This window comes from Acanthaster planci, linkage group LG05 (assembly GCF_054643075.1).
Source record: "Acanthaster planci isolate LZ-2023a linkage group LG05, COTS_SCS, whole genome shotgun sequence".
NCBI classification, from domain to species: Eukaryota; Metazoa; Echinodermata; class Asteroidea; order Valvatida; family Acanthasteridae; genus Acanthaster; species Acanthaster planci.
Window position 1 is genome coordinate 275,128 of NC_141781.1, and position 13,027 is coordinate 288,154.

At 39.5% G+C, this 13,027-nt stretch overlaps 1 protein-coding gene across 7 annotated transcripts in view; it reads left to right on the plus strand.

The window, feature by feature from the left end:
* Window positions 1–13,027, plus strand: part of LOC110984704 (scavenger receptor cysteine-rich domain-containing protein DMBT1-like) — a 47,047-nt gene that overhangs the window by 5,488 nt on the left and 28,532 nt on the right. For 6 of the 7 annotated variants that reach the window (XM_087136688.1, XM_087136685.1, XM_087136684.1 and 3 more), the window contains exons 2-9: window positions 2,596–2,994; window positions 4,264–4,395; window positions 4,695–4,883; window positions 6,900–7,244; window positions 7,669–7,840; window positions 8,142–8,311; window positions 8,701–8,853; window positions 10,140–10,292. In XM_087136688.1, the coding sequence (XP_086992814.1) occupies window positions 2,596–2,994; window positions 4,264–4,395; window positions 4,695–4,883; window positions 6,900–7,244; window positions 7,669–7,840; window positions 8,142–8,311; window positions 8,701–8,853; window positions 10,140–10,292 (1,713 nt within the window). Of the gene's footprint in view, window positions 1–1,876; window positions 2,016–2,595; window positions 2,995–4,263; window positions 4,396–4,694; window positions 4,884–6,899; window positions 7,245–7,668; window positions 7,841–8,141; window positions 8,312–8,700; window positions 8,854–10,139; window positions 10,293–13,027 lie in introns of those variants that run through there. The other variant, XM_087136689.1, reaches the window with a different exon arrangement.

Here is a 13,027-nt window from a genome sequence, read left to right on the forward strand (position 1 = left end):
ACCCCACAAGCCCCTCTATACATGCGCGTAACTAGTCAAGCATGCAGCGTTTGCACGTGCGCTTGCATGATATGGCGTGCAAAATTAACATTTAATCCGTGTATACAGATATCTCAATTCCTAGATGTGCCAATTTAACATTTATTCCCGGAATAGTGATATCTCTATTATTAATAGAGCCTCTATTCCTAATTGAGATGAGGAATCGAGATATCTCTTTTACGAATAGAGATATCTCTCTGTTAGGAGTGGAGATATCTGTATACTCCATACTTGCACGTGGTTGAAGCTGCCTGTAGGAATATATGCGATCACCGTGGCCAAGACGGTCCACACGTGGTGGTATTGTTTACATTTAGTCACGTGGGTGAAAAAGGTCTATAAAGCCGCATGGCTCGTTTCCCCAATATACTAAAGCACTGGATGCTGAATATTAAAATTTTTGTCAGACCAATTAAGTTGCAGTGAGAAGCGAACAAAACACAAGTAGGCCTACCTATCCTTCGTACGCCTCTTTTATCTGTCGATCACAGTAAAGTAAAGTAATATATTTTTCTGAACGATTAATCGATAAATCGTTTATGGCATTTTAATTCAAATCAGTGGTTCTTGAGCTAAATTTGAAATAAACAATTAATGGCGAAGTTTTTTTTCTCAGTAATGGCGAAGAAAGGGCAACATATGCTATCAGTTCCTGCTTGATTTGTGCATCGCGACCCGGGCATCGTTTCCTCATTTACGTACACTCGGCAGGATTCTGCCGGATTCATTACCCGCAGCCCCTATGGGTATATCGGGCAAGATATGGGACGGAGGTACCCCCCCTTACCTGTCCAACCCCTATACACACTGCAGACAATTATTACCTAACATATTCTCCCTAGAAATCTGTAAAGAATTCCTGAGATTCCGATCAAACAATGACCTACACAAAGGCGGGGGTCTCTCTGTCCCGTATCTTGCTTCAAATGTCTTTGGGTGCATTCCACCAAATGGTTGTAGTTTCTGCGCGCGAGCTCATTAATATTTTGTGATCCCACGGGATTTTTACAATAAGACAGGTCATAATCAGGTGGCATTTTAAGAACATTTCTAAAAATCTCGAATTTAGGACTGATACACTGCAGTTTCCAGTTCGGGGTATTTCTTTCACAAAGCCCCAAATTGCGGACCTTTTTTTGATAGAGGCGGGCGGCTACATTCAGAAATGAGCGCTTAGTTTTACTGCTATCTTGGGGGTGTCTTCGTTCAAAGGCGATTAAAAAAATTTCGTGGCTAACCCCATGAACTTGAAACGATCATCTGGCCATAATCTTGAATTTCCAGTGAAAACGGAGGCCAACCTCTTTACGAGAGTCAACAGGACACCTTCGAGTGAATCGGAATGACCTGACACTTTCATTACTTTGCCATTCGGACCATGGAGGTAGAATCATTCTACCTCCATGTTCGGACAAAGCTGTGCACAAACCTAAGTGTGATACCTGTCTGAAAATAACCTAGCCCTAAAATTACATCATGGTCGATGGTTAGGCCTAAGAAATTAGTAGGCTAAGTGTTTTCTTATGCTTCAGAATTTTCTGAGCTACATTTCACATTTTACTAGGACATGTTGTCACTTTCTGACGGCAGTTGTAACAGTTCAAGAGAAAATTAGTGTTGTTCGTATATATATCATGTGGAACTTTTTCCCTAATTAGGAAAACGAAAGCACATCACTTGACACCTATCATGCCTATCTCCAGAAGTCCGTGGAGTCCATCATCTGCCACGCTCCCACACCGTGCTCCTGTTCGTTGAAGCGCTGCGGACAATGGAGCCCAGGGGGTAACTTGACACCCTGTGCATAAACGAGACTGGTTTGAAATATTCATCAAGTTTATGGACATGATGGACATCACTCACTTCATAGTCTATACTTTGGCTAGCCTTGATTTGATATTTGTCACATGAATGCATGTAGTGTGTCTTTACATCGCCCCATATACCACAAGGCTGAAGGTGGAGTGGTACAGGTGTGTACATGTATGGGACTGACTATATTATTCTGTGTTCCACCATCGCAAGCGTGAACCAATTTATCTTCAAGCTTGTTGCGCAGTAAAGATATTATAGTGGCCTATGTGCACAAAATTTGCCATCTTTGAATTAAAAGTAAATTTTGCAGTTTTCCTTTTTTTTTAGCGTAAACATAACACATTGCGGGGAGTTCAAACCGTGCATTACTCTGTTTTTGATGTGGACCATGCAATACAGTTGTGTCACACTTTTCATTGATCAGCCAATCAGCATTGAGAATTCAAGTTTGCCTGAAGATGATATCACAACTTTGGCTAGCTCTTGACCACAGACCGATAGACAGTCCTCCAGCCCTAAAATGATGATTCAGAGGACAGCCTACACTGCATTCCTTTATGTAAAAACTGGTGCCCATAGAAGTGACCTACATGTAATACTGGGTCTAGGAAGGGCCCATTGAATGCATCTTATGCATGCCCCCTGCATTCTCATTAATAAAATGAAATATTACTTCACATGAAAGATCTGATTTTGTTTTTATACCACAAATGCCATTTCACTTGTTCTCACACACAGGTTCCTGTGAGCCAATCAGTGTAAACACCTGCAGAGGGTCAGGGATCATCCACCGACAAACCAGTGTGCCAATCATAAGACCCAGTGGCCCTGAATTAGACGCAGGCTTCAGTACCTTCCAGAGCCAAAAGAAATCATTGGAAGGAAGAAGACAGATTATCTCCCATCTGAAGGGACGTAAACACAAGCAATGCAAGGCTTACATGAAACCTTTTGCATGTGCTGCATACCTACCATCATGTAAACGACCAGGAGATTCTATCCCACCTTGTAGAGATCTGTGTCTGAAAACCAAGTCAAAATGCCAAGTCAGCATGGATGACTTAGGCTTTGATTGGCCAATAGAGTTAGAATGTGATGTGTTTCCTTCTTCGGCAGAAAATCCTCACTGCATTTCAGGTAACGCAGAAAGTTTGTCTTAATTTGACCAAGTGTTGCCTTCTCTGATACCTCAGTGTACCTGCACATGCACTTTCCACAGCGGGTAAACTTTGGTGCCAAAGTACCGTATTGGTAAACTGTGTAGTCACCAACATACACTCCCAGAGTCCCACTTACTGTTTACACCCGAGTCATAACAATGGAGATACTTATAATGTGCACATATTAACCAGTGCTGGTGGGGAAGACAATGTATAACATTATCCCTACTCAAAGGGTCAAGAAACATCAAACCAGTCTCAACTCCCTGGAGAGAGTAGAGCTTGGTACAGCAAGTTCAGGTGCCATGTGGCTCAGCTGGCTGGTAATAAGAACCTGCTCTGCTCTGCAGTCATGGGTTTTAAGTGTCAAGTGGGGGTAAAGGGATTTCTCCTAGGTTACAGTGTACATGTATTCATGCTCCACTGCAGGATTTGAACCCTGACCCTATGATCAGGAGTTACATCTACCTTGATCACTAATTATAGCATGTGGATTTTTATGCTCAGCGTTGAGCATGAGCATTATGCTGAGCATTTTATGCTCAGTGGTGACAAATCCTTTCATAATCATTACCCCTGTTTACTGGGTCATAAGATCACTTGAGATTAGTGCAGTCTCATTGTACATGTATGTCTTGTTGCCGAGAAGCAATAGGGCTGTTTCACAGTAGTGGCCCACCAAGAGTTTGCAACCCGTGGACCAATCACAATGCGCAAAATGTTTCAACCCTTTCCTAATGCGCATTGCCGGTTGACACGTACATGTATGGATGTGTGAACCCATTCAACTGCACATTGTGTACAGTGGCCACCTGCATTCCAAACTCTTGGCAGTGCACTATTTGGAAATGCCTGTGTTGCAGTGAAATGTCTTACCATAAGAACTCGAGAGTGATGGAAGGTACCCACTGCTATCACACCCACATACCCAACACGTAACACCAAAACTACTGGACCACAATACTTGCATACAGACTCTACACTTGAGCCCTATATGTACATCCTTGCTAAATTAAATTGTTTTACTGTGCAGGATTTGTGGTTGTGTGTGAAAACCAATCCAAATGTGGCACGTTCATGTGTATCAAATTGCATAAAGGTTATTGACTTTTCAAAACAAAAGAACTACATGTCCCATTTTCTGCATTTTGTGCAGTACCTATGCCGCAGTGTACACATACAGCAGTCACCAAGTTAACCAAGGATATGTTTATTAACTCCACATTTTTCCCCTTTTTAATTACAGCATTGAATTTCGGGGATGTGGCTGTGACAACATCTGACATTTCTGTTGGTGTCAACATGAGAGTTCCATGTAGTTATGATCTTTCACCTAAGATGCGGCCTGGGTGGATGATTGGAGACACTGTCATTGAAGGTTTGTCAACACCGTTTTCATCAACCCAGAAATAGGAAACCCACAACTTTTGAAGTCAGCTTCTTGTAGAGCCTTTGGCTGTTATACTAAATTTACAAACCAGTTGTTTAATTTGATCTCATAAAAATTATACAAAAAAATTCTAACTGCATTATGACAGCTTTTGTATTGCCCTTTAAAAACTGCTCATGATAGACTTGCATATACTGACCTTTTCTCAAACGAAAGAGATTGCAATCTGAGAGTTGTGCCTACATGTACATAGTGTATGTGTCTTGGACATATTATTGAATCACTAGAGCTCAGTGGCCCTGTACGGATTGACAAGACAAACTCTTACACCACAACTCTGGTCTTGGAGAATTATGTGGACTCTGCCAGTCGAGAAAATTACACCTGCTTTGTTGGGGAAGTGTCCAGGAAAGAATTTGAGAGACAGCTGTCATTGGATGAAATCTTTGGGCCAGCTCCAACCACAAGGCCACCAGGTACAGTGATTAACCTGTGACAATATCTTTAGTTCTAATGAGTGTCTCAAAGCTGGGAACATTCCAGGCCACTTGGGGTACTCTCTTGATAAGGCGGGCTCTTGAGAATAAGTGATTATAATGAACAATATTCCCAAATGTGGATAGATTATCTGAATTAAGGATGCCTGTGCAAAGCCAATATTTCAATATTAAGGCATTTTTGTATAGGAAACCATGTGCATATTCCAATTTCAGCAGCAAGTTTTCTTGAGTCATTCCAAGTATTCTCAATTCCAAATACGTGCAATTGTCTAGGTACCAGTCGAGATATTTTGTGTTGCTGTGGGACTAAGTTTGCACTCAGTCATCAAAATGTAGGGCTGAGTCATTTTAAATAATTCATTATTTGAATATTCAACATTTAATTTAATTGAATATCCAAATATTCTGTCATACTGATCAGCAGATTGTTAATAACAAACCATGTATGATTCAGTTGCAACAACACACAATTGTACATTATAACCACTATAATAGCTTCTTACATCTAGGAGTATCTCCAGCCATGATGTAGCAAAATCTACGAGACAAACAATACTTCTTGCCCTGGAAAAAAATTCTTTTCCTTTTTACATTTTTTAATGAGTAATTTACTTTTTGAATTGTGACATCTCTGTCACGTTTCATTTGAATCTGCCTGAAACAAGCCTCCATAATGCAACTTTTCTCATTTAAAACAAAACAAAAAAATTCTCCCTTTTCATGAATTTTTTTATTTGAATATTCAAATTTGGAAAAATGATGTTCGAATAATTGATAATCGATTATTTGGATATTCGGCACAGCCCTAACAAAATGCATCAAGCAACATACATGTAGTTTAAATTGTAATAATTACTTTATTGGAGTTAAGTTTATCATCGTCGCCCTTGTAGGTGTTTACATGGTTCATCCTAAGACAGTCAGTCTTCAACCAAGCTACAAGCTCTCCAGATGAACAGTTCCAATTTCTCTGTATATTGTTTGTCACATTTTGCCAATTTTGTTCATCAATGAGAACTCATAGCTCATCAGGGTTTTTAGTGAATAGGTTCTACATGTGCACATCTAAAGACCTCTTTTGTCATTTTGCCTTTTTTATATTGAATTCAAAGTGTTTCTTGGTTGTTATATCTTTACCTCCCTCTTTTCATCTTGAGAATAATACATATGAAGCAAGATATGAGATAGAGAGAACCCTTCTGCTTTGTTGGTCATAGCTCACTGTAATCTGAGGAACTCTTTTCAGACATCTAGGGGGATGTGTTAGGTAACAATAGTCTAGAGTGTGCATAGCGATTGGACTTGTTGGGAAAGGGCCCCTCGGTCTCATTTCTTGCTGGATATAGAATAATAAAGTAAGCCTACATTCAAAAACCCACCTTATGACCAGAAAATTAGTACAATATGCTTTGCACTTTCTACCATTTTGGTAGTGAAAGTTAAACACTCCACGCTCACTGCCACAGTGAGGGACAACATGATTGGAATTACACCCCTGAAAGCCAGCTAAATGATAGATGGGGAAGGAAACAAACTGCTTCAAATCAAAAATGACATCTCTGGCTTTAATATCTGGCTAACTTTGTGGAGAGTGTACTCCAGGTCTTGGATGTTCATGTTGTTGATTTGGGAACTTACTTCTGAAGAAATACAGGTAGCTTTATCCCCAGACAAACAAACATGACCCTCACATTAGTCTATTCACTGCATCAGTCTCTAAGTTAGTCACATGTATGTTTACTTATTACAATCCATGTTTTTTTCATGTATTTTATACAGTTGATGACGGGCTAAAATTACAAGACGGTTTAAAATGCATGTATGATAAATGTACCATTGTGGTCAAGTCCATCACAAATCCCTGCAAATCCACAAGTCAGTCAATCATAAGCCAACTCAAGCTATTTGAATAAAGTCATTCCCCTGTCATTGTTCATTGCTTATACCTGTGCTGTACACTGCTTAACCGAATTATTATGATTTTATTCACAGTTGAGGGCGCTGTTCGTCTAATCAGTGGTTACTCAGTGCCGCATTCAGGACTTGTCCAGTACTACAAGGATGGACAGTGGGGATATCTCTGTGTCCCTGTTGAATGGGATGGAGACAACGCAAATGTTATCTGCAGGCAACTTGGCTATGGTCAAGCACTTTTCTCTGGAACAAATTTAAATGACAGGAGATTTGGAAGGGGTAGTGGCACCATGCATGTCTCAGCGTCCAAGTGCAGGGGCCAAGAAGCATCTCTTGCAGACTGCCCAGATGATTCCTTAGAGAAGACAGCAGGCTCTTATTACTGTAGAGACACTGTAGGGGTGGTGTGTGACACGGGATCAAGTAGGTCCACATTGGTCCTGAACCATTCTCTTTAACTTTCCAATAGTCTACACTTTGAATTATTTTTGAAATGTTATAGTGCCAAAACAGTCATATGCAAATCCCGTCAAACGTCTGCATTCAGTGTTTCATTTTCTCAAAGTAACTGTACCATAATGTTGATCTTAAGCTTAGCAATTCCAATTTGTATGTACATAGAAATAAATTCACAAAAAATTCAAGATCAATGTTGATGTTAGGTATTTGCAGATTTGTAAAGTTCTATGTAGTGTTGCTTTTTTAATGTCCAGGGTAAAACTTTATCCAAATGTGATTTTGTTTATCGGCAAAGTACACCGGTGATAACTGATGCCCCAAATAAATGTCAAAAGTGAAGTTGTGGAACATGTAATGAATCACTTCCCTATTTGGGAATGGTTTACAGGAGAGACTGATATCCGTCTGAGTAATGGAACATCACCAGATGAAGGCATCCTTGAAGTGTTCTACAATAATGAATGGGGAACCATTAATAATGTTGGCTGGGATATCTTTGATGCTCAAGTAGCCTGTCGTCAGCTGGGATACAAAGGAGTCAAATCCATCTCCCGCTCCATGTATGTAAATCATTATTTCAAGAAAACTGAAGTTTTTCACTTCTTATTTGACCTCTTGCTTTATTCAGCCAGCCCTTTTACATTCTATTGACAAAGAGTTCCAATTCTTCAATAAATTAGTGAGACTCAGAGCTTTGAATTATTTCTGTTGATTAGAAAACTGAACTTGTCGAAATGCATGCTGTGAAAGACATCGTAGTTGCATACACACTGGATGACTCTGTTAGAGTATGTTTAGCATCTAATTGCATGTGACTCATCTGACATCTTTTGTTTCTTTTTAATCTCTCATTATCTGCAGAGCGGAACCCGACTACAACTATGTTCGAACCATGTCTGTCATGTTAAGTGGAGTTGCCTGCGATGGCACAGAAGCTTCTCTGTTTGATTGTCTTAATTTATACTTTTATAATGATCCATACGGTTTCTCCTGGGATCATGATTTTGATGTCATCTTGGGATGTTCTAAAGGTATGCGTATCTTGAAGGATTATCAACCCAGGAAAAATTTTGGCATTCATAAAGATAGTTAAAAAGAAAGGTAGTAATAGTCTTGACATGTGGTAAAGTAATACTAATGTCCATTATTGTTTTGAAACAGTGATCCGTGACTACACAGCAAGTACACATAAATATTTTCACTCACATCCTTAGACTATAAGAGGTCTATACACTTGCATGCCAAGCAAAACTCGACTTTGGAATTGTGCAGTGCCCATGTGTTAGATGAATTTCTTACCCTTAGCAGTGTCATTCAATTGAACCCAAGATGGTTGGTGTCTTTCCTTTTCAATATTTTCAAATATTCTTTGAATGACATGATACTGACGGTGATTTGATGTTGTATTCTAACTTTTTAGAGGACATTGATTTGAAGCTCAGTGTTACCGCTGAAGAAAGTGAAGGTGGAGTGGATGTCAGATTGATATGCTCAACAGAAGATGTGATTACACTGGTGGGTGAAAGAGACACACCTGTATGGACATTACCATCAGGAGAGATGCTTTTTTTGGGTAAGCTATCCCAATTGCAGGACCATCACTCAGTACAGTGCACTCCCAGTCTTGGCTTCATGTTCTGCTTCATCCTTCTTCAGCTTGTTGATGTATGAGAATCTCTTGCTCCAGCCCCTAGCTCTATTAATGAGTTTCTGCAGTACTAGTGACCTCACAGCTAGCTTTGGGTGATATAGACAGTGTTCCACCAGCCTGCTCTTCACCCTGATATTGGAAAATACCATGCATAGTGTGTTGTAGCTAAATGCTGAGGATGAGTGTCATTTCTAGCATCCATGTCAACACTGTCCAGAGCTTTCTTATGCTCAACTGTCAGCATCCTTAGTACGTTCCATATGTAACAGGCAAAATGACACGCTGTGGGGAACTTGCAAATGTAACCAAAATAAAATCTAAACCAAAGATTGTTGAGGGAAAGGTTGCAGGAAACTGAATTAATAGGGACTCAGACACCAGTATTTGACTTCAAAAAAGGACAAAAAGAATTTATTAATGAAAAAGTACTGAATAAAAAGGGGGAAAAAGGGCTAAAAGACTGAAATGACACCAAAAGACTGGAACTTTAAACAGATTAAAACCAACACAAGTGTGTTAAAACAGATCTAGTGAGGAGACTTGCTTCAATCACCGAATCACTCTTTAGAAGCAGACAAAAACCTGACTCAGGCAGAAACGCACACTCCAGTGAGGAGGAACAAATACATGAACAGTGGTATCGTCTCTGCTGATCTGCTCTCCAAATTAAGTATGGTCAGAACATAGGGGCCAAGTTATATGGGTTGATGGTCAAGCAATGGCCAAAGTATATAAACAGGGGGATACACTAACAGAAGCATACAGGGGAACTCTAAACTAAAACTGCATTGGTATAGGGGAACTACTCCTATGAAAAGATGCTAACAAAAAGTATAACAAATTTCTAGCTCTGCCACGCGTACAGGAGTAAAGAGTCGACCTTTCCAATAAAGAAACGTCTCTTGATACCATCAGTGACTGGAGACCAGATCTCTGCCCCCCCCCTTGCCAAAGCTGTCTTCGTGGTCGTCTCACTCTCAGTCGATTCTATGAGAGTGCCTAGGTATTAAAAGTCATCAAATACCTCTAGGGTAGTGCCATGTCTGGATTTGATGATATTGTCCTCAATTTGAAAGTTTTGGATGGTATTCTCTCATTTGCAAATCAAATTTTGTGCTTGTCCGGTCACAAATCTCCTAGGCTTGGACATGGGCTTAGCAAGGTAGTTTTGTTTGAGGATGCATTATTGTTGTTTGTTTTTCTGGCAGCTGATGCAAGACGTAACATGCAAGTTGATGGAATTGGAGTAAGCAGCAGCAGGCTAACAATCACAGGTTTCACTGATCAAGAGAATGGTGGTCGCTACAAGTGCAGGGTGACTGGTTATGAAAAAAATATCACTCTGACTGAAGCCTCAATTGGTGAGTGATTTACAGTTAGAGACTTACCTCCACATTTCTGATGCCAGTATCATGCCCCAAAAAGATAGCTTTTCATTTACCAAGCAGCAGTTTTCTGTTTTCCTAGACCAAGCTTTACACAACAAATACAGATGTACCATAGGCCTACTGACAGATTGTATGTGGTGTAGCTTTCATTTGGTGTGTGAAAGTGCTTGATAGACTGTTCCATTCTAGAGATATGACTTTTATCATAACAGGCTGTGACAAAGTTGAGACTGAACAAACTTAGGCATGGGAGATTCATTTCAAATCTTTCTGGCAACCAATATATTCCTATAAATCCTTTAAATCCTAAACTAAGGGATCAAATATCTTCACCTCACTTTCAATTCACTTTCCATATGTAACATTTCATAGTAACAATACAGTGCTGTAGTAGATGGGATCAGGTCAACTCAGACCTATAACCAACTCAGACCTATGCCAACTCGGACCCCCGAGCCTTAGACTGTTAGCAACTTTGTGAGAATGCTCTGGATAATAAATGAAACACGCAAAGCCTGGGAGCCCCAGCAGCGAAGCTTTCTGCATGGATATCAAAATATTCTTGTGTCCATAGATGTTCCAGTTTGCAACTTAGACGATTCCCGCCCACTTACGCATTCCTTTAACCCTAACACTCCTCAATCCTTCACCTGTTGGAGGACTGAGGAGTGTTAGGGTTACGCAGTACACTAGATAATCATTTAAAACTTTCATTAAACTTTAATCATTCCCGTTGCTAAAAATCTGGGGTTTACATATTGGGGCCCACCACTGAAAAGTTGCGGTGTACGTGATCATAATTTATCACAATTTAATAACTTTAAAGACATTTATACACCTTAATTCAAGTGAAACGTGCACGTGGTGAACAGTCCGCTGATTTTGTATCAAATACGGGCATTTGACAAAAGTATGCCTCCAAACGTTTGCAACGCATTGCGCAAAATGTGTCGACCCAATGTGCGTTTGGGAACGGGTTGTCAACAAATTTCGCTTGTGATTGGCCAAAACGTTGCAAACTCTTGGAGGCTCACCATTGTGAATCGTCGGTATTGAGCATGCCACTGTTGTAGAATTTGGAACTAAATCTTACGACATTCAAATTGTTAGCGAAAGCTTAAAAGGATTTAAGCCTATTATTTCCTACTTACATTTTCAAATTCAATTCATATGTGTTTTAACTTCAAATTCATCTCCTAAATTCATGAATTTTCATTTCCTACGTATAATTTCGTCACTTAAAGAGTTTTATACCTTAGCGAATGGTTTAAATGTCAATCTAATGTCTGAATTTAGTAAAACATTTTCACATTCCAATGGAAATAAAACTTTATTGCCTATTGGGGTATCAGAAAACAGTATATTAATTCTGACATTTGTTGGTGCAGTTAATGTCTGATTTTCTAAAGAAGCCATAGGATCTGTCAATCATTCAAACTCATTCATGGTAGTGCATGTACCAAGTCACAGGGATTCAATCTGACATGCGGCACTGACTCAGAAAACGTGGCAAGTTCATTTGGCATCCCTTGACTGCGGCAGGGTTACAGTGGGTACCGATCACCACTGCTGAGATTGAAGTGAAAAAAAGCCTAATTAGTCCTAATCCATTGACATGCAACAGAAGAAACACCTGCAGGGGTACATCACTGAACTGTAAACAAGTTTAATTTTGTAAGAAAATTGTTTTCGTTTGGGCCTCAAATATTGTTCCATTTCATTTTGTAGGAAATTAGATGAAATGGCATAAATTGATTACATACGGGCGATTCACAATGATGCGCCTCCAAGATTTTGCAACGCATTGGCTAATCACAATGCGCGAAATCTGTTGACCCTTCAAATGAAGTCTAAAACTTCAGATTTTGTGAAGTTTGAATAAAATAATGAAAGGTTGAATGAAATAGAGACAAAAAATGTCATTTAGAACATTCTAAAAATGTCTTTAGAGTGGCCTAAATTTACAATAATTAATCACACAGAAACTAACATTCCTCGGGTTGGGTCCAAGTTGATTTAGGGTGGGTCCAAGTTGGCTATTGGTCCGAATTGGTTTGGGTCCCAGTTGACTCAAAACCTGGTGGATGGAGGCCTCTAAAAAGCACAACTTGTCGAGTAGAGACCCCTAGTTGTGTTTATACATGATCATGAAATACATGTCACAAGTAACGAAACACAATTAACCATGTAACGAAAAGTGGATAGGAAATACGATACATTCACATGTATAATTGTTGGTATATAGCCTCGTGGGGAAAAAACCTTGGTTATTTATGAGATGATTATTCAAAAATTTATTTTTGTATTTACGCTTGATGACAGAAAGACTGACAATATTTTCAAGGATATGTCCACTGAACTCGATAGCTTAGGCCCCTTTCATGGTTGCCCAAAATATTTTGTTCAGGCATATGATCGATGATATTCATGACATTGCCTTGGATTTCTTCATTTTTCAAATCACTTGTGTATTAAAAATTGAAATATATGAAGTTGAAAGTTTACTCTCCCAGTTTTAAGATGCCCATTTTGTATGGAAAGGTACAACACAGCTTCTAATTATTACCTTTTTCCTGGAGTGGATCATCACAGATGTGAAGATGTGTCCTGAACCTTTTCATCCTGGTCATTCCATATAAGTGTTGTCAGCAGTGCCTATGTGATGTCACTAAAACCATGTTTCACTTGTAATCCTGTATCAGGAGAAC